The sequence below is a fragment of the Oncorhynchus gorbuscha genome, linkage group LG07, assembly GCF_021184085.1.
Source record: "Oncorhynchus gorbuscha isolate QuinsamMale2020 ecotype Even-year linkage group LG07, OgorEven_v1.0, whole genome shotgun sequence".
Classification (NCBI taxonomy): domain Eukaryota; kingdom Metazoa; phylum Chordata; class Actinopteri; order Salmoniformes; family Salmonidae; genus Oncorhynchus; species Oncorhynchus gorbuscha.
In genome coordinates this window covers 18,150,685-18,168,388 of record NC_060179.1, presented here as the reverse complement: position 1 = coordinate 18,168,388, position 17,704 = coordinate 18,150,685, and the positions used below count along the sequence as shown (strand labels likewise).

Sequence of the window (17,704 nt, the reverse complement as noted above, 5' to 3'; positions counted from 1 at the left end):
TTGCTCTTTAGCGATGAGAGGGACTACAAAACAACTGTCCTTTTAAATATTTTCGGAGATTAAATGGAACCAAGAACAAACCTAAACTAACCAGTTTATTTCCAAACAAAACACTTAATTTGTTTTAGACCAGCATCTTTTTACCCTGGTATCTTCAGTTCAAAACAGCAGGCTCTCTTTCTCATCACAATACTTGTCAGACTATTGTGTTACAGCTTAGAACCACCGTGGAAAGGAAGGATTTTCAAATGGTAAAGTATTACGACTAAGTCGTTTTTCAAATCTCATCCCTGTCTCTTGTTTCAGGTGAAATACAAAAAGGACTTTGAGGATAGCAAAGGCAGAGGCTTCAGCATTGTATCTGACACACCAGAGCAACAGAGACTGAGGAAGACACAGGAGCAGATCAGTAATGTATGCTTCTGTGTGGTCACTTCCTCTATATCTCCTGGTCTCCATGGTTACCCCTCCTTCCTCTTCCTGTCTTTGTTACCTCATCACACCCCTGACCTTAGTGTGGGTGTCCTGTTTGTACTGTTGTGGGGTGTCTGTCAATGTTACGTAATGTGGAGGAATGGAGGAGAGGAAAGTGTCTGAATTGTGTGTGTGTGTGTGTGTGTGTGTGTGTGTGTGTGTGTGTGTGTGTGTGTGTGTGTGTGTGTGTGTGTGTGTGTGTGTGTGTGTGTGTGTGTGTGTGTGTGTGTGTGTGTGTGTGTGTGTGTGTGTGTGTGTGTGTGTGTGTGTGTGTGTGTGTGTGTGTGCGCGTGTGTGTGTGTGCGCGTGTGTGCGTGCGTGCGAGCGAGCGAAGTGGTGCGTGAAAGCTGGACGAGTGTGTGAATCAGAGGGTGCATTTTGGTCACTGAGCGAAATCACGGGTTTGCACAACACACAAACACACACACTCAACATACACTCAACATACAGTATGCTCCTCTCTCTCTTTCTTCTCTTATCTGGTCCTATCAACTCATAATCTCTCTTCTGTATCACAGACTGACTACATTGAAATAATACACGTACCAAATGTCTACCTTTCCATAATGACACCCACACATGCACACACTACAGTACTGGTAAGTGCACGAGGGGCCTTCACACGGCCAGCCTCAGTTTATGTAGATGACATATAACAGTTAAGCGGTGCCAGTGAACATCCCTGTCCCAACCCCTCGACTCAAGAGTATGCTGAGACCAAATGTGCTGCCAAACGAATTCAACACTCCTATCAGGTGAGAAATATACCTCGGGTGCATCTCAATAGTCTAATTTGGCTTCCTCTCCTCTCCACGTTTCCTTTATCTGCTACATAAGACAGTGTGGGTGAATCCACATGGGGGATTCCTATTAGGGAGGTCCTACTGTCAAGTGTTTTCACATCAGTTCAAAGGAAAGGAGACAAGGAAAGGACACTGCTTTAGACTGATGACATTGTCTTGAGTCCCCTGTAAATACAACACACTAGGGGCTCTATTCAGTCCTTGGCACTAAAGATCAGCTTCTTAGCACGATTAACAGTTAAAGGTAATGTTCCCACCATCGCTGAGACTTCACTCATGGTAAACGCTGCATATGTCAGAAATTACCTTTACATTTTAATGCAGGTCTTCCGAGATACTAAAGTGATACGGATTGAATCCAGACCTTACTCTTCTACATACTGTATGTTATGTGTCTAACTAATTCCACGGAGGGCCGAGTGTCTCCGGGTTTTCGCTCCTCCCTTGTACTATATTGATGAAATAAGGTCACTGATCAGTTAGGAACTCCCCTCACCTGGTTGTCTAGGTCTTAATTGGACACACTGAAAGGAGAAACCAAAAACCAGCAGACACTCAGCCCTCCATGGATTGAGTTTGTCACCCCTGTCGTATGTGCTCTCACCATATCTGATTTTAGTGCCCGCAGGTCTTCCAGGGGGAGGATAGGGTTACGGGCACCATCGTCCCAGATGTGGCACATTAACCCACTGCTGATCCAGGTAAGTGACCCCCACTCACTGCCCAGGGCCAACTCGTCTGACTGTGTGATTGCATTATTCCGCTGTGTAAACCACCCGTAGAGTATTACCGTGGATACACCTACCTCCTTCATTAACTAACACATATATGCCATTTAGCAGACGCTTTTATCCAAAGCGACTTACAGTCATGTGTGCATACATTCTACGTATGGGTGGTCCCGGGGATCGAACCCACTACCCTGGCGTTACAAGCGCCATGCTCTACCAACTGAGCTACAGAGCACACGTGGAGGGAACTCTAAAACCAACGCTTGGTTCTGTTACCAGGAGGACACTCTGAACCCTATAGGAAATTCTTTGTTGTTATGTTGTTTTTTACTCTAAAAAGTGCTATTGGAGAGGAGCATATAAATGCTGCTAGTCTAATCCAAATACCAGCCTAATAAATCTTTATTATACATCTATTAAATGCCTGTGTGTGTCATCTAGCACTTTTGGCAGGTTTTCAGGGCCTAAAAGCATCGTGCCAGAGCATGAGACATCTATCCTTCTGCTAATGCTACATTACCCTCAGGTTTAGGTGCTAATGCTAGTTAGCGGCTAATGCTACATTACCCTCAGGTTTAGGTGCTAATGCTAGTTAGTGGCTAATGCTACATTACCCTCAGGTTTAGCTGCTAATGCTAGTTAGCAACTAATGTTACATTAGCCTCAGAACAACATGTACACGGTTGATTTGTATATGAATGGTATAGTACTGAGACAGGGTTGAATGCCTTCTGTTTCTGCATCATGGCTAGTATGACGCTAAGAATGCAGAGCGGAGGCCCCCCAAAATACACACCCACTGCCCCACTTCTACCGCACTGGCCCAGAATCCTCTGGTGTGGTTTTCAATCACATCTGGGTTGTTACAGGCTCTTTTTAGCTGCACCACGCCTACCAGTCTTACCCTGTTATCAAATCCCAAATAACATGGAAAAACATGCATCGGGTTATTTATACAAACAGTCTTCCCATATGCATCAGCAACTTCATCATACATACACAGTTGAAGTCGGAAGTTTACATACTTAGGTTGGAGTCATTAAACCTCGTTTTTAAAACAATCCACACTTTTCTTGTTAACAAACTATAGTTTTGGCAAGTCGGTGAGGACATCTACTTTGTGCATGACACAAGTAATTTTACCAACTATTGTTTACAGACAGATTATTTCACTTATAATTCACATAATTCCAGTGGGTCAGAAGTTTACATACACTAAGTTGACCGTGCCTTTAACCAGCTTGTAAAATTCCAGAAAATGATGTCATTGCTTTAGAAGCTTCTGGTAGGCTAATTGACATAATTTGAGTCAATTGGAGGTGTACCTGTGGATGTATTTCAAGGCCTACCTTCAAACTCGGTGCCTCTTTGTTTGACATCATTGATTTCAAATCTTTGTTTGAAATCAAAAGAAATCAGCCAAGAGTTCTGAAAAAACTGTAGACCTCCACAAGTCTGGTTCATCCTTGGGAGCAATTTCCAAGCAGCTGAAGGTACCACATTCATCTGTACAAACAATAGTACGCAAGTATAATCAGCATGGGACCATGCAGCCGTCATACCGCTCAGGAAGGAGACGAATGTACTTTAGTGCGAAAAGTGCAAATCAATCCCAGAACAACAGCAAAGGATGTTGTGAAGATGCTGGAGGAACCAGGTACAAAAGTATCTATATCCACAGTACAACAAGTCCTATATTGACATAACCTGAAAGGCTACTCAGCAAGGAAGAAGCCACTGCTCCAAAACCGCCATAAAAAAGCCAGACTACGGTTTGCAACTGCACATGGGGACAAAGATTGTACTTTTTGGAGAAATGTCCTCTGGTCTGATGAAATAAAAATATAACTGTTTGGCCATAATGACCATCATTATGTTTGGAGGAAAATGGGGGAGGCTTGCAAGCCGAAGAACACCATCTCAACGGTTAAGCACGGGGTGGCAGCATCATGTTGTCAGGGTGCGTTGCTGCAGGAGGGACTGGTGCACTTCACAAAATAGATGGCATCATGAGGGAGGAAATTTATGTGGATATATTGAAGGAATATCTCAAGACGTCAGTCAGGAAGTTAAAGCTTGGTCACAAATGGTTCTTCCAAATGGACAATGACCCCAAGCATACTTCCAAAGTTGTGGCAAAATGGCTTAGGAACAACAAAGTCAAGGTATTGGAGTGGCCATCACTAAGCCCTATCCTCAATCCCATAGAAAATATGTGGGCAGAACTGAAAAAGCATGTACGAGCAAGGAGGCCTACACACCTGACTCAGTTACATCAGCTCTGTCAGGAGGAATGGGCCAAAATTCACCCAACTTATTGTGGTAAGCTCGTGGAAGGCTACCCAAAACATTTGACCCAAGTTAAACAATTTAAGGCAATGCTACCAAATACTAATTGAGTGTATGTAAACTTCTGACCCACTGGGAATGTGATGAAAGAAATAAAAGCTGAAAGAAGTCATTCTCTCTGCTATTGTTCTGACATTTCACGTTCTTAAAATCAAGTGGTGATCCTAACTGACCTAAGACAGACCTAAGACTTTTTACTTTGATTAAATGTCAGGAATTGTGAAAATGTATTTGGCTAAAGTGTATGTAAACTACCGACTTCAACTGTACACGGATATGCAGTAGCTGTTTTGAATTATCCCTCATTTGAAAATAACTGGATAGAAATACCTTTTCTGTTGCGTTGATTTTGGGACTCATTTTCCTTTTAATCTAACCAGAAAATATACATTTATTTGGGATTGGTTGTTTATGTTAATGCGGTCCATAGGAGGGGTGCGAGTCCCACTCTAAAGGCTGTCCCATCCCTGTTTCCCTCCTAACCTTCCGTTTACTAGTCCAACGCTCTAACCACTAGGCTACCTGCCGCCCCACCCGTGCGAATACAGGATGAGTAAATTATGAATAAATACATTTTAGCTATTGTCAAGATCATGTTAAAAAAAAATAAGGTGACTTGCTGTAAATCAAGGATTTTAGTTCTCATACTGCATCCCCAATTTACTGCTAACGGACCGAGGCAGTGGATTTGCAATCAGTACTTTATAAATAGTGCTGACGTGATGTATCAAAAGCACAGGCTTTTGTGGCTCTGATGTAAAATGTGACTAAATGGAAAGTAGCGATAGTGTTCACACGAGGTGAAGTGCAGCAATGACCACATGATTGGCCCTCAGGTATGTTTGTTTTGGATTTTTCTGCAAGCGATGTTGACAGAGCTTCAAAGGAGACAATGGGTCAAATTTTATCTCGAGATTTTGGCTGTTTGGTCCCCCTTTGAAATGGTTGAGTGAACTTAGTGGCCAGATGGCTGCCCTATTAAACCAGCATCTGACACCCTACTAAAAAAACGAATACAAATAATTTTGGCCCATGCCACCCTGTTCATGCTACTGTATGAACGGTCCTGTTCATGCTACTGTATGGACGAGCACACTATTCTTGCAGCCCAAACCTCACTCCACAATGTAAAGTCCAAACCTGAGGGTTTGTTTTCTTCTAAATACTTTGAGCATTTTAATTGAGCCTGCCTGGAGTGCCAGATGGTAGGGAGTTGCACATTTGGGACCATTCCATTGATTCCAGCTCAATCTGGCGAAGCTAAAGTGTTTAAAAGAAAACAAATAAAGGTTGAACCCAGTTTTCGTGCAACATCATTGTCTTCAAAAATTACCCTCTAAAGAGCAGTGCATATTGTGATCCACATTACTGAAACCTCATTACCTCCCAACATATAATCTGCCATAGCGACCTGCAGTGCTATTTAGGCGAGAAGTCTAATGAATGACTTTCACAGTCAATGTGGTGCTCATCTATCTCGGGAATGTCGTGTGTCACAGGAGAACCCAACCAGAAACCTACAAGGCTTCTCCTCTCCAATCCTAAAGGACTGCTAAGATGTTATTTGCTCCATATTACTACATGTCAATGAACTCTAATTGATTGACACTAATTGATGGTTGAATTGCTACAGTCCACACCCTTGGCTTCTCTGGGTCGTATGAATAACTCTGTCAGCGATGGAGAAAGCTTTAGGTCACTGACAGTACTCTCAACTGTAAATGAAAATTGATGAGCTGGCAATATCATCCCAGACTACCGTTGCTGGTAGTCGTGGCAGAATGGTAAAAGTCTGTTTCTATTAGATTAGACGGTGGACAGGGATGACATATGGCTGTCAGTGATTGTTTTTCCACTGTAATAGCCTCGAATGTGTGGAGGACCCCAAAACATGCACATCTCTTGCTGTTTCCTAGAATCTTGTTTGTACTGATTGCAGAGTAGAAGTTGTGCATAGGTGGGTGGGCATGAGGTAATGAGGGTGATGACTGATTTCAGTCAGAAAAACTTAACCCTTCACAGTATCCTATAAATTTACATTAAAACATCTTCCTGGGGTTTATTATGGATCCCCATTAGTTCCTGCCAAGCAGCTACTCTTCCTGAGTTCCAAACACATTAAGGCCCTTACATTACATCTAAAACAGTACATCATATAACATTATTACACCATGACATGTTTAAAATACCAAATGTATAATACCACCACACAACAATTTTACTAACAGCCATTGCATGCTCTACAAACAATGTTGAATTGTTTTGTCCTTTTTGTGTGTTCAAAACCCCAAACTTTTTTCCCCCTGACACACTTACTCAGAAGTAAACACATTGGTTTCAGTTCCTCTCAGGTGAACCAGAGAAAGAAAAGTATTGTATAGCAAGCCTGAAATTCACATATCCATCTACACAGCGAAACGAGCATTATACAACTCAGGGGTGTCAAACATACGGCTGGCAGGTGGTTTGAGCTAAAAGGTGAAGGCTCTTTTGTGTTGAGGCTGAATAAAGGTGAGGGCTCTGCTACCACAGCTCTGCTCAGTGCCTATGAGATAAGAGCCCAGGCACATGACCGCATGCAGGAAGAATAGGGCCTTCTTTAACTGACTTCCCATGGACGACCTCTCTGCTAATAGGGAGTGCTGTTGCTAGAGCTATTTACTGGCACACTGCGGTTCCACAGGATCTAGTTTTAAAACATTCTTCAGATTAGAATGTTAATGTGTTATATTTATTTGCTATCTCTTTGACTTTTCTGTGTAATTTAAATGGCTAGAAGCCAGTGCATTGAGAGCAATGCGAAACAACTTGATTTCTTTGTTTACTCCATGTGTAACTCTGTGTTGTCTGTTCACACTGCTATGCTTTATCTTGGCCAGGTCGCAGTTGCAAATGAGAACTTGTTCTCAACTAGCCTACCTGGTTAAATAAAGGTGAAATAAAATAAAATACAATTTTAGAGAACTGTAATTTACTGTATGCTGACGACTTCGCACCTACAAGTGAATTTTCCTCATATTCCATCTTGGCAGGATACATAATAACAAGTGCTGCTTGTTGCAACATGAGTCACTGGGCCAAATTTAATTTCCTCACTGTAGACTCACTGGTATCAAGATTTGGTTCCAAATGGGTCTGTTATCCAGTTAAAGCTATCTAGCTTTCTTTGTGCCATACAAACCCAATGCTACCCTATTCCACTACATATAATAAGAGGAGAAAACCTCCCACAGGACTGGTGCCTAAAGCACTATATTTAGGGGTCAATTATGGTAATAGTCAGGTCTAAATTAGGGATATTGAATGTTAACGCCAATTAATTGTGTCCTGCATCCAATCAGCTTGTTTGGAGACTGAGTGGGAGGACGGGAGTGTAAAGCGCTCTGGTAATATTATTCTCATGCCAACTCCTCCATATCTGCTTTATTGGCCTCAACTTTTCACTCCTCTCCACTGGTCTCTTCATTCTGTCATGGTTACCCATAAGGTCAGGCCAGTGAAGGTTTTTTGTAAGGTTAAAGGTTGAAGGTTAAGGAGGGTGTTGCCTTTTTGGACTTGCACTTGTTATCTCAACTAACAAAAATACTTTGGTTATTAGAGGACACGTCTGGATTGGTACATTCCATCCAGTGTGCAACACATTTCCTGAACCTCCTCACCCTCCCACCCTTAAGACTGGCCCTCTGATTCACATGTACGGCATCACCATTGATAACGCCCTAAGTGGGGTCTAAATCGGGAAAGTGGGGATGATAAGGAGTACCCAACATAGAGTCAAGGAGAGTTGAGGCAGAAAACGAAATCCTTCCAGAACAGCGTTTTGACTCTTAGGCTGGCCACATTTACATTACCTGCCTTAAAACCATCTATTTTGTGTGTTTTACTGTTTTCTTTACCCAGAAGTCACCTAGATGGAAGAAACATCAGAGGAAACGGGCAGCTTGATGGAAGAAACGTTGGGAAAAGCTCTCACCTTGATGGAAGGAACATTGGTGGAAACTGTCACCTTGATGGATGGAACGTCGGGGAAACAGTCACCTTGATGGATGGAACGTCGGAGGAAATGGTCACCTTGATGGAAGAATCGGTCACCTTGATGGATGGAACGTCGGAGGAAACGGTCACCTTGATGGATGGAACGTCGGAGGAAACGGTCACCTTGATGGATGGAACGTCAGAGGAAACAGTCACCTTGATGGATGGAACGTCGGAGGAAACGGTCACCTTGATGGATGGAACGTCGGAGGAAACGGTCACCTTGATGGAAGGAACGTCAGAGGAAATGGTCACCTTGATGGAAGGAATGTCAGAGGAAACCGTGTCGGGAGAAGCAGTGGTGGTCAAGCGTGCTACAGGACGAGTCACCTGGATGGAAGAACCATCGGAGGAAACGGTGCTGGGAGAAGCAGCGGTGGACGAGCATGGCACAGAAGGGGCAGTCGAGGTGAGAACACCAGTTGGCGTTGCCCCGGCCTGTGTGTCTTTCTGATGACCTTGGCACAGACTGGCATGCTTTTCTAAAGCTGTGGGGAGATGTATACCTACTGTAGCTATGTGCTTTGTTCTCCTGTCAGGCCTCGACTGCTAAGCCCATCTTGCGCAGACCCAGTGTGCATGTCGCCAGGAGGTGCAGTGTTCTAGCAAGTGACGTAAGTAGAATTCATCCTCTGTGTTCTCTAATACAGCCTGTTGTAATTGTGTGAAGTTGTGGCAGGATTCACTGCAGTGTCCAGTAATGGGTTATAGCCACCTGTAAAGGATTTGGAGGAAAGCCCTTGAGGGATTTAGTCATGCCTACACCACAGCACCACAGATGAAGAGGCTTGTTGGCCAATCTGGGGATAATTAATCTGGACTGAAATGAGAGGTTGGACCCTTTTTTGTGCTCAACACCTTTAGGAGATAGAGATTACTATGGAAGCTAAGCTCAAAAAGAGGTGAGTCTGGCGTCTGAAGGTGTCCTAAAATAGCTATTTTGGATTTCAGCTGCTTATCATTCAGAAGACCCCGCCCCCTCATTTTTCCTCTGGTCATATGGAGAAAAAACGTGAGGGCGGGTTGACTGGTTAAAGAGATTTGCGATTGGCCATTTGAATGTTTCCCTGTTGTCTGTCAACATAATAAACCAATTATTTTGCACCATGAATCTGCATAATTACTTGTGAACCATCTGTGATGTAGAATAATTCCGACAAGTCTCAAAGTGCTCTCTAATTATGACACCCACCACTTAGTGGAGATAAAACTTTTAGCAACTGCTGGCCATACAATTTCACACGAGCGGAGAAGCACTCTGGCTATTTGAATACTTTTGGCAGGAAAAAATTAATTTGTGGAAACATGATTATAGGACATAAATAATTAACATTCTGACACTACAGTATATTACTTCCGCGTAGTTTTATTATATTTCTTGTTTTATTTTCCTCTCTCTTCAGTGTCTGAGTCCCCTAGTTGAATACATGGAAAGACCTTCTCTATTCCCCCCTGTTCTGGAGATGTAGAAGCTTTTTTTGCCTGACTTTTTGCTGGTAAAATGTAGAAGGTCAAATATATGCCCCCATTGTAATGCCATGCCAGTGGTTGGTACAGTGTCCAAATGGAAAAGCATTGATAAGCAGTATCAGCCAGAGGAAGAATTCTCTAGCTGAGCTTTTGTCTGCTTCATGCTGTAGCTACAATAGACACTGTAACACAACCGGCACAGTCAGACAACGTGCCAAGCAGACCCATACACTTAAGTTACTGTATTCATTAGTAATGAGCTCTTGGTGCACGGTCACCCATATAAAGTGCCTTATTAGTTTATTAGCTTCCAACTGGCTCATTCATCCACTCTCCTCTCCCTTGTAACTATTCCCCAGGTCGTTGCTGTAAATGAGAATGTGTTATCAGTCAATTTACCTGGTAAAATACATGTGTCATTACCTAATTACTGTAGCTTGCAATAAGCTTATTTTCAACCATTATGAGGCCCAACATATCAGCTGTCATCCTACAGGTTTTAACCCTCTGCAGACTGTAACTATGTGCTTTGTCCTCCTGTCAGGCCTCGGCTGCTAAGCCCGTCTTGCCCGAACCCGGTTTTGCCAGGAGATGCAGTGTTCTGGCAAGTGACGTAAGTAGGATTCATCCTCTTTGTTCTTTACAGCCTGTTGTTTGATTGGCTCAGTGTCCAGTAATGGGGTGTAGCCACCTGTAAAGGTTTTGGAGGAAAAGCAGCCTGTGTAGATAACGGTATGCTTTGTATCGACCTGTATTTTACTGTTTGTCATAACCATGTTATTAAAATAATAAAGTTGTCCTTCAAATATTGTGGGTGGTGGTGGGCCTAAGAAAGACAAAATAACAAAACATAACACTGCTACCTGCTACCCTGTAGGTGAAATACAAGGAGGGCTATGAGAAATCCAAGGCCCAGAACCTCTTCATCCCCGATGTAGAGTTTCAGCATTCCAAGAACATCAACGCTTTCATCTCTGAGGTGAGTTGTGTGTTGTTGACGTCATTCTCTGTCTATCTCCCTCTCGCTCTTCCCCTCCCCCTATCTCGCTCTCTCTCTCCCCTGTCCTTGGCACCTTGGCAAACCGCAGAGACACAACACATTCCTCAGCACTGAGCTTTGTCATTCCAGTCACAGTGTCTGTCAGCCCTGTGATAGAAAGGTATTGTTTTGGTGCTCTACTTGTGGATAGACTGTCCTGTCGATTGTTAACAGGCCCTAGTTGCACTTTTAAAGTGCATTCTGCTTCTATCAACACACCATAATTTGCAAATAAATTCATAAAAAATCCTACAATGTGATTTTCTGGATTTTTTCTTCTCATTTTGTCTGTCATAGTTGAAGTGTACCGATGATGAAAATTACAGGCCTCTCTCGTCTTTTTAAGTGTGAGAATTTGGACAATTGGTGGCTGACTAAATACTTTTTTGCCCCACTGTATCTGGTCTCATCGCTACAACTCCCGTACGGGCTCGGGAGAGACGAAGGTCGAAAGCCAAGCGTCCTCTGAAACACAACCCAACCAAGTCGCACTGCTTCTTAACACAGTGCACATCCAACCCGGAAGCCAGCCGCACCAATGTGTCGGAGGAAACACCGTGCACCTGGCAACCTGGTTAGCGTGCACTGCGCCCGGCCCGCCACAGGAGTCGCTAGTGCGCGATGAGACAAGGATATCCCTACCGGCCAAACCCTCCCTAACCCGGACGACGCTAGGCCAATTTGTGTCGCCCCACGGACCTCCCGGACCTCACGGCGGCCGGCTGCGACAGAGCCTGGGCATGAACCCAGAATCTCTAGACCACTGCGCCACCCAGGAGGCCCTTTCCTTATAATTTTATGTCGTTTTTTGTCGTAAGCACTTTGTCATTTTAGACTATGTTCATAAACTATGACACAGGTATGTTTTGGGTTTGTGCATTTGTCTTAGCATGGATACTAGTAGGGATTATTTGAATTGTCTTTCCATCTCTGTTATGTTTTAGACCAAGTACAAGGAGGAAGGAAAGTTGGAAACAGCAATGTGTCTCTACTCAGTGCTTCCAGAAACAATGGCGACCCAACACGCCAGAGAGGCCTCCGAGCTACAGAGTGAGGTAGTGACCTCACACCAAACCTCCTTGTAATTTCAGCCTCTCTGACTTAGCTACACAGAAGCGTTATAGAGTGTAATTGCTTGGCTGAATATGTCCAGCCTGATCATCCTGAGCTTGAAGTCACCCTTCACAGTTATTCCGAAACGGGTTGTTATTGTAAAAGATAATGTGTGCTCGAAGACTTACCTGGCTTAAGGTTGAATACGTTCAGTCGATAAATATGTTAAATGCCACTGAAACACTTTGGCATCAGATAAATAACAAGGATTACAGTAGATATTAACACAATACTAACTTGGTCTTTTTCCAGATCAAGTACAAAGGGAATGTGAAGACGGAGATATCCACTTCTCTCTACTCACTGCTCCCGGAGACTCTTGAGACTCAGTTTGCGAAGGAGCATTCGGACATGCTGAGTGAGGTGAGAACTTTTCCCACTTCTGACACCATTTGGTAAAATTGAGAACGAACGACATTCAAATCGTATATCATCCACTTGAGTGGCTGACGCATCAACCACAGTGCCAAGAAAATTCATTCACTTAGCACTGGTCTCGCAATGTGCCTAGGAATGGCAGCGTTTTTGGAATGTGCTTGTTTCTTTTCCAGAGCAAGTACAGAGAGGAGGGGAAAAGGGAGATCTCCAGCAGCCTGTACTCGCTGCTTCCAGACACCACTGAGATGCAGCTCTCTAAAACAGTGAAAGAGTTCCAGAGTGAGGTAATACCACCCTCCTCTTCCTCTTCTTCCTCCGCTTCCTCTTCTCATCACGAGGAGGAAAGATTTAACGACCGTATGGTAGCTCTAATGTTACGCACATGGGGTCACTGTATAAACATTCTTTAACATTCTCCCTTTACTGATTGGCCAACCCGAGATGGCCAGTGGCTAAGACGTCCGGGTACCTAGCCTCCACGGTCTGATGGGCAATGAACTGAGTCTACTTCCCAGTCAGACTGTTAGCTGCCGTTCAAATCCCATGACCCCAGGCATGATCAATATACCACTGCCAGTATTAAACACAGCCTAGAGTGGTGAGACCAGAATACAATGAGTCAAGCAGTAAAAACCAACTGACGCTATTTCTCTTGTGTTGCAGAACAAGTACAGGGAGGCAGGGAAGAGAAGGCTGTCTACTTCCATGTATTCCCTGCTACCAGAGACCATGGAGATTCAACACGCCAAAGAGGCTTCTCTGCTACAGAGTGAGGTATTCTAACTTCAGTTCACTTCATTGGCCTTATTCAGGAACGTGTCTTAAGTGCGAAGGCAATCATCATTTATAATCAACATTTACAAACAACATGGACATTGATGACGACACAAGGTCACACCAACAGCCATAGACAACATTGAAAATGTGAGGCGAGTGGAGGCGTGTTACGGTGTAGGATCAGTCCTAGTGTGTCCGCACCTTTGAAAAGAATGGAATTAAATGCTCTAGCCCTTTAAAAGTGTGTTTAGTGTGATACCCGCCTAAACCCAAGACAGTCAATGCCCTCTACTCAGTACATTTGAAAGAAAATGTTGAAGTGTTGAACCTGAATTCAATTAGAACGTTGTCATTAGTTGCTGTTCTCTGTGTCTTCCTTTTCAGATGAAATACAAAGAGTTAAGCAAAGGTACTCTGTCCTCCCTCTACTCTCTACTCCCGGAGACCACAGAGATCCAGTTTGCCAGAGAAATGACAGAGATGCAGAGCGAGGTGTGTATTCATTTGTAAAGTCAGGGAAGCATTTACTGCAACTACAGTCTCAGAGCTATTTCAAGATTTAGAACACCCCAAAATAAAAGTTTGTGAGATGTTTTGTGTACCTCAGAATGTTGTGCAGATTGAAGCTTGCTTATTGTCTATGCCTGGGTTTAAAAAATGGAGTATTTTTGCATTGTCATCCTTCAGAACAAATACAAAGAAAGTGGCAAAAGGAATTCCTCCAGTTGCATTTACTCTCAACTAGCAGAGACCCCTGAGACCCATTTTGCTAAAGCTGTGTCAGAACTCCAGAGTGAGGTATGGACATCAAGAACACAAAAATCAAAGCCAAATGTTAGGTAACACTTTACTTGAACGCTATTACTTACATAAGGACGTCATAGCCCATACATATCACATTCATAAGCAATGACATAAGCCTTTCATAATTGTATATGTCAAAAACAGCTGGCATTTGACGTCAGCGAATGAATGTGTTATGAATGTGTTATGAAAGCCTTATGTAGACCCATTTCAATTGTCAATTTTGTTCATTGTATATTTGGTCCTTTTAAAGGGAAATCTTTTTTAGCTAGTCCTGAGATATCTGTTATTGTTTTCGTGTCAGATAAAGTACAAGAAGGCAGTCAAGAAGGGAGTTTCTAGTTTTCTCTAGTTTTCATTTGAGGTAACCAATGTTGTAATGTTTCCTTTATTCCAGCTAAAGTACAGGGAAGTACTGAAAAAGGACACCTCCCCCAGTTTTTATTCTACGCTGCCCGAAACAATTGAGACTAATTTTGCGAAACGACAATCAGCAATGCGAAGTGAGGTAAAGAATATGTCTGTGTGTATATGCTGTTAGAATACGCAGGGAGTACAATGTGCATTCTCACAGAATGACTACATAAAAAAGGGAAGGTTCTTTTAAAAAGAAATTGCCCTGAGTAGAATCTCAGATAAATCATGAATAATTTAATTCAATCTATCATGTATTTTAATTTGTGAATCAGCGGTTGGAAATGTTTCATGTCGCCTCTTCATTATCCAATTTATCAACAACAAAAAACAGAAGGAGTATATTTCTTCATGATTCACAAGGATTTGTAGCACTTTGTTGCATCGAGTGATGTAAAAAAGGCTTCATAAATAAATGTTATTGATTTATCCTCCACTCTTTTTAAGTTCAATCATGTTGACTCAAATTATTTTCCACCATTTTGTAGAAAAAGTATAAAGAGGACAGGAAGGAGAACTCCTTTAGCCTCTACTCTCTGCTCCCGGAGACACCAGAGACCCAGTTTGCAAAAGAGGTCTCCGACTTACAGAGCGAGGTAATTTCACAGCACAGAAGGCCTATGACTCATAGACATGAGTCACTGAATGATTAGAAGAATTTGGTGTAAAACTTTATCATACCGTTCATGAATAATCCATTGTAAATACTTATACATAATAATGCTTATTCATTGTACATGTTTACAAATAATGAAATACTTATTTATAGTTTATAAATACTTAAATGCTAATTCATTTAAGTTATTAGAAAGTATTACAGAAATGTATCATGAACTTCAGAGAAGGTTTAAGAAGATTCAGGATCAAGAAACACATATCTCCGTGTCTCCTCCTTCAGCTCAAGTATACAGAGGGGGGGAAGGAGAAGATCTCGACAAGCCTGTATTCTCTGCTTCCCGAGACCACAGAGACCCAGTTGGCCAAGCAGATGTCTGAAATGCAGAGCGAGGTGAACATTCATTCCAAACAAAATCTAACTTTCGTTAAAGTTAACTTTACACTCGTCTGCACAAGGGCCCTGCAATGTGAATTGATAGTTTTATTGTGGTGTTGCAGACCAAGTACAAGGAAGTGGGCAAGAGGGAGGTGGTCACTTCTTTGTACTCTCTACTCCCTGAGACCAAGGACATCCAGCACGCCAAAGAAGCGTCCCTGTTACGGAGTGAGGTACTATATAGCATCTAGAATTCATTTTCACCATATTTATTTTACCTATCCAATACTTTCATATCTACACAAGTGCCTAGTTTGAGATCATTGAATGAGTGTTAATACAGACTCATCTCTCTGTGTTTCTCAGATCAAATACAAAGAGAGTGGAAAGAAGGACATCTCAACCTCCCTCTACTCTCTACTCCCAGAGACCACAGAGACCCAGTTTGCCAGAGAAATGACAGAGATGCAGAGCAAGGTGGCTGGACATTTAGTCCATAACTTCTGTTTTGGGCGCTTTTCTGTATAATGATGGAGAATTAACCAAAAAGGTAGAATCATTATATATCACAAAACGTTCCTTTTTTCCAGAATAAATACAAAGAAGAAGGAAAAAGGCGTATCTCCACGAGTGTGTACTCTCAGCTTCCAGAAACCACCGAGACACAGTTTGCGAAAGCTGTATCTGAACTTCAGAGTGAGGTTAGCAACTATTATCCCTTACAGTTTAGGGACAATTTTCTTACATGTTTGTTCCATTTGGAATGATGGCAATGCCCATCAAAATGATACAGATCCTTTGAGTAAATTCATTGGAAATAAATACATGAATAAAATGCTGTATCTGTTTTTCCTCAATTTAGATGAAGTACAAAGAAGCAGGGAGGAAGGGAGTTTCTAGTTCTCTCTACTCCACCTTACCAGAAACAATGGAGACCCAACATGCCAAAGAGGCTTCCCAGCTACAGAGTGAGGTAGAGTATAAACAGTAATTGGGAGTACTGAACTACATGTAGTAAGAGGTTCGTAACTGGCTGCAGGGAAGTCAGGCGCAGGAGAGCAGAACTGGGTAACAACCGGAGCAGTTTATTAGGCAAGACAAACTGCACCCAGAAACAACAAAATACGGGTTGAAATAACCCGTCGCAAACCAGTTAGCAATGCACAAACACTTTACAACCAACAATTCCACACACTGACATGGTGGGAACAGAGGGTTATATACATGTCACGTAATGAGGGAATGTAAACCAGGTGTGTGGGAAAACAAGACAAAACAAATGGAAAACGGAAGGTGGATCGGCGATGGCTAGAAGACCGGTGACGTTGACCGCCGAACGTCGCCCGAACAAGGAGAGGTACCGACTTCGGTGGAAGTCGTGACACATGTACACTACCGGTCGAAAGTTTTAGAACACCTACTCATCCATTACTCTTGTTTCTTGGGCCAAGCAAGTCGCTTGTTCTTATTGGTGCCCTTTAGAAGTAGTTTCTTTGCAGCAATTCGACCATGAAGGCCTGATTCAGTCTCCTCTGCACAGTTGATGTTGAGATGTGTCTATTACTTGAACTCTGTGAAGCATTTATTTGCGCTGCAATTTCTGAAGCTAGTAACTCTAATGAACTTATCCTCTGCGGCAGAGGTAACTCTGGTTCTTCCTTTCCTGTGGAAGTCCTCATTAGAGCCAGTTTCATCATAGCACTTGATGGTTTTTGCGATTGCATTTGAAGAAATGTAATGTCTTAAAATAATGATGGACTGTTGTTTCTCTTTGCTTATTAGAGCTGTTCTTGTCATAATATGAACTTGGTCTTTTACCAAATAGGGCAATGTTCTGTATACCACCCCTACCATGTCACAACACAACTGATTGGCTCAAACGCATTAAGGAGGAAAGAAATTCCACAAATTAACTTTTAACAAGGCACACCTGTTAATTAAAAGGCATGCCAGATGACTACCTCATGAAGTTGGTTGAGAAAATGCCAAGAGTGTGCAAAGCTGTCAGCAAAGGGTGGCTACTTTGAAGAATCTCAAATATAAAATATTTATTTGATTTGTTTAACACTTTTTTGGTTACTACATGATTCCGTATGTGTTATTTCATAGTTGTGATGTCTTCACTATTATTCTACAATGTAGAAAATAGTAAAAATAAAGAAAACCTTGGAATGAGTAGGTGTGTCCAAACATTTCGCTGATACTGTACTTGCAAGCTTGGTAAATTATATTTTCATCGTTTCTTCAACACTGGTATAAAGCTCTACTGTACTCATACATACTTGCAATCTCACACATATGCTATTTATTACTCAGTATTTCT

At 42.5% G+C, this 17,704-nt stretch overlaps 1 protein-coding gene across 8 annotated transcripts in view; it reads left to right on the top strand.

The window, feature by feature from the left end:
- The window catches only part of LOC124039585 (LIM zinc-binding domain-containing Nebulette-like), a 139,122-nt gene that overhangs the window by 65,015 nt on the left and 56,403 nt on the right, over positions 1 to 17,704 (top strand). For 4 of the 8 annotated variants that reach the window (XM_046355714.1, XM_046355715.1, XM_046355713.1 and 1 more), the window contains exons 1-17: positions 8,137 to 8,801; positions 8,932 to 9,006; positions 10,407 to 10,475; positions 10,740 to 10,841; positions 11,846 to 11,956; positions 12,267 to 12,377; positions 12,566 to 12,676; positions 13,056 to 13,166; positions 13,554 to 13,661; positions 13,857 to 13,967; positions 14,371 to 14,481; positions 14,876 to 14,983; positions 15,286 to 15,396; positions 15,504 to 15,614; positions 15,748 to 15,858; positions 15,972 to 16,082; positions 16,244 to 16,354. In XM_046355714.1, the coding sequence (XP_046211670.1) occupies positions 8,400 to 8,801; positions 8,932 to 9,006; positions 10,407 to 10,475; positions 10,740 to 10,841; positions 11,846 to 11,956; positions 12,267 to 12,377; positions 12,566 to 12,676; positions 13,056 to 13,166; positions 13,554 to 13,661; positions 13,857 to 13,967; positions 14,371 to 14,481; positions 14,876 to 14,983; positions 15,286 to 15,396; positions 15,504 to 15,614; positions 15,748 to 15,858; positions 15,972 to 16,082; positions 16,244 to 16,354 (2,085 nt within the window). In that variant the 5' untranslated portion in view covers positions 8,137 to 8,399. Of the gene's footprint in view, positions 1 to 306; positions 415 to 8,136; positions 8,802 to 8,931; positions 9,007 to 10,406; positions 10,476 to 10,739; positions 10,842 to 11,845; positions 11,957 to 12,266; positions 12,378 to 12,565; positions 12,677 to 13,055; positions 13,167 to 13,553; positions 13,662 to 13,856; positions 13,968 to 14,370; positions 14,482 to 14,875; positions 14,984 to 15,285; positions 15,397 to 15,503; positions 15,615 to 15,747; positions 15,859 to 15,971; positions 16,083 to 16,243; positions 16,355 to 17,704 lie in introns of those variants that run through there. The other 4 variants (XM_046355719.1, XM_046355718.1, XM_046355716.1 and 1 more) reach the window with 3 other exon arrangements.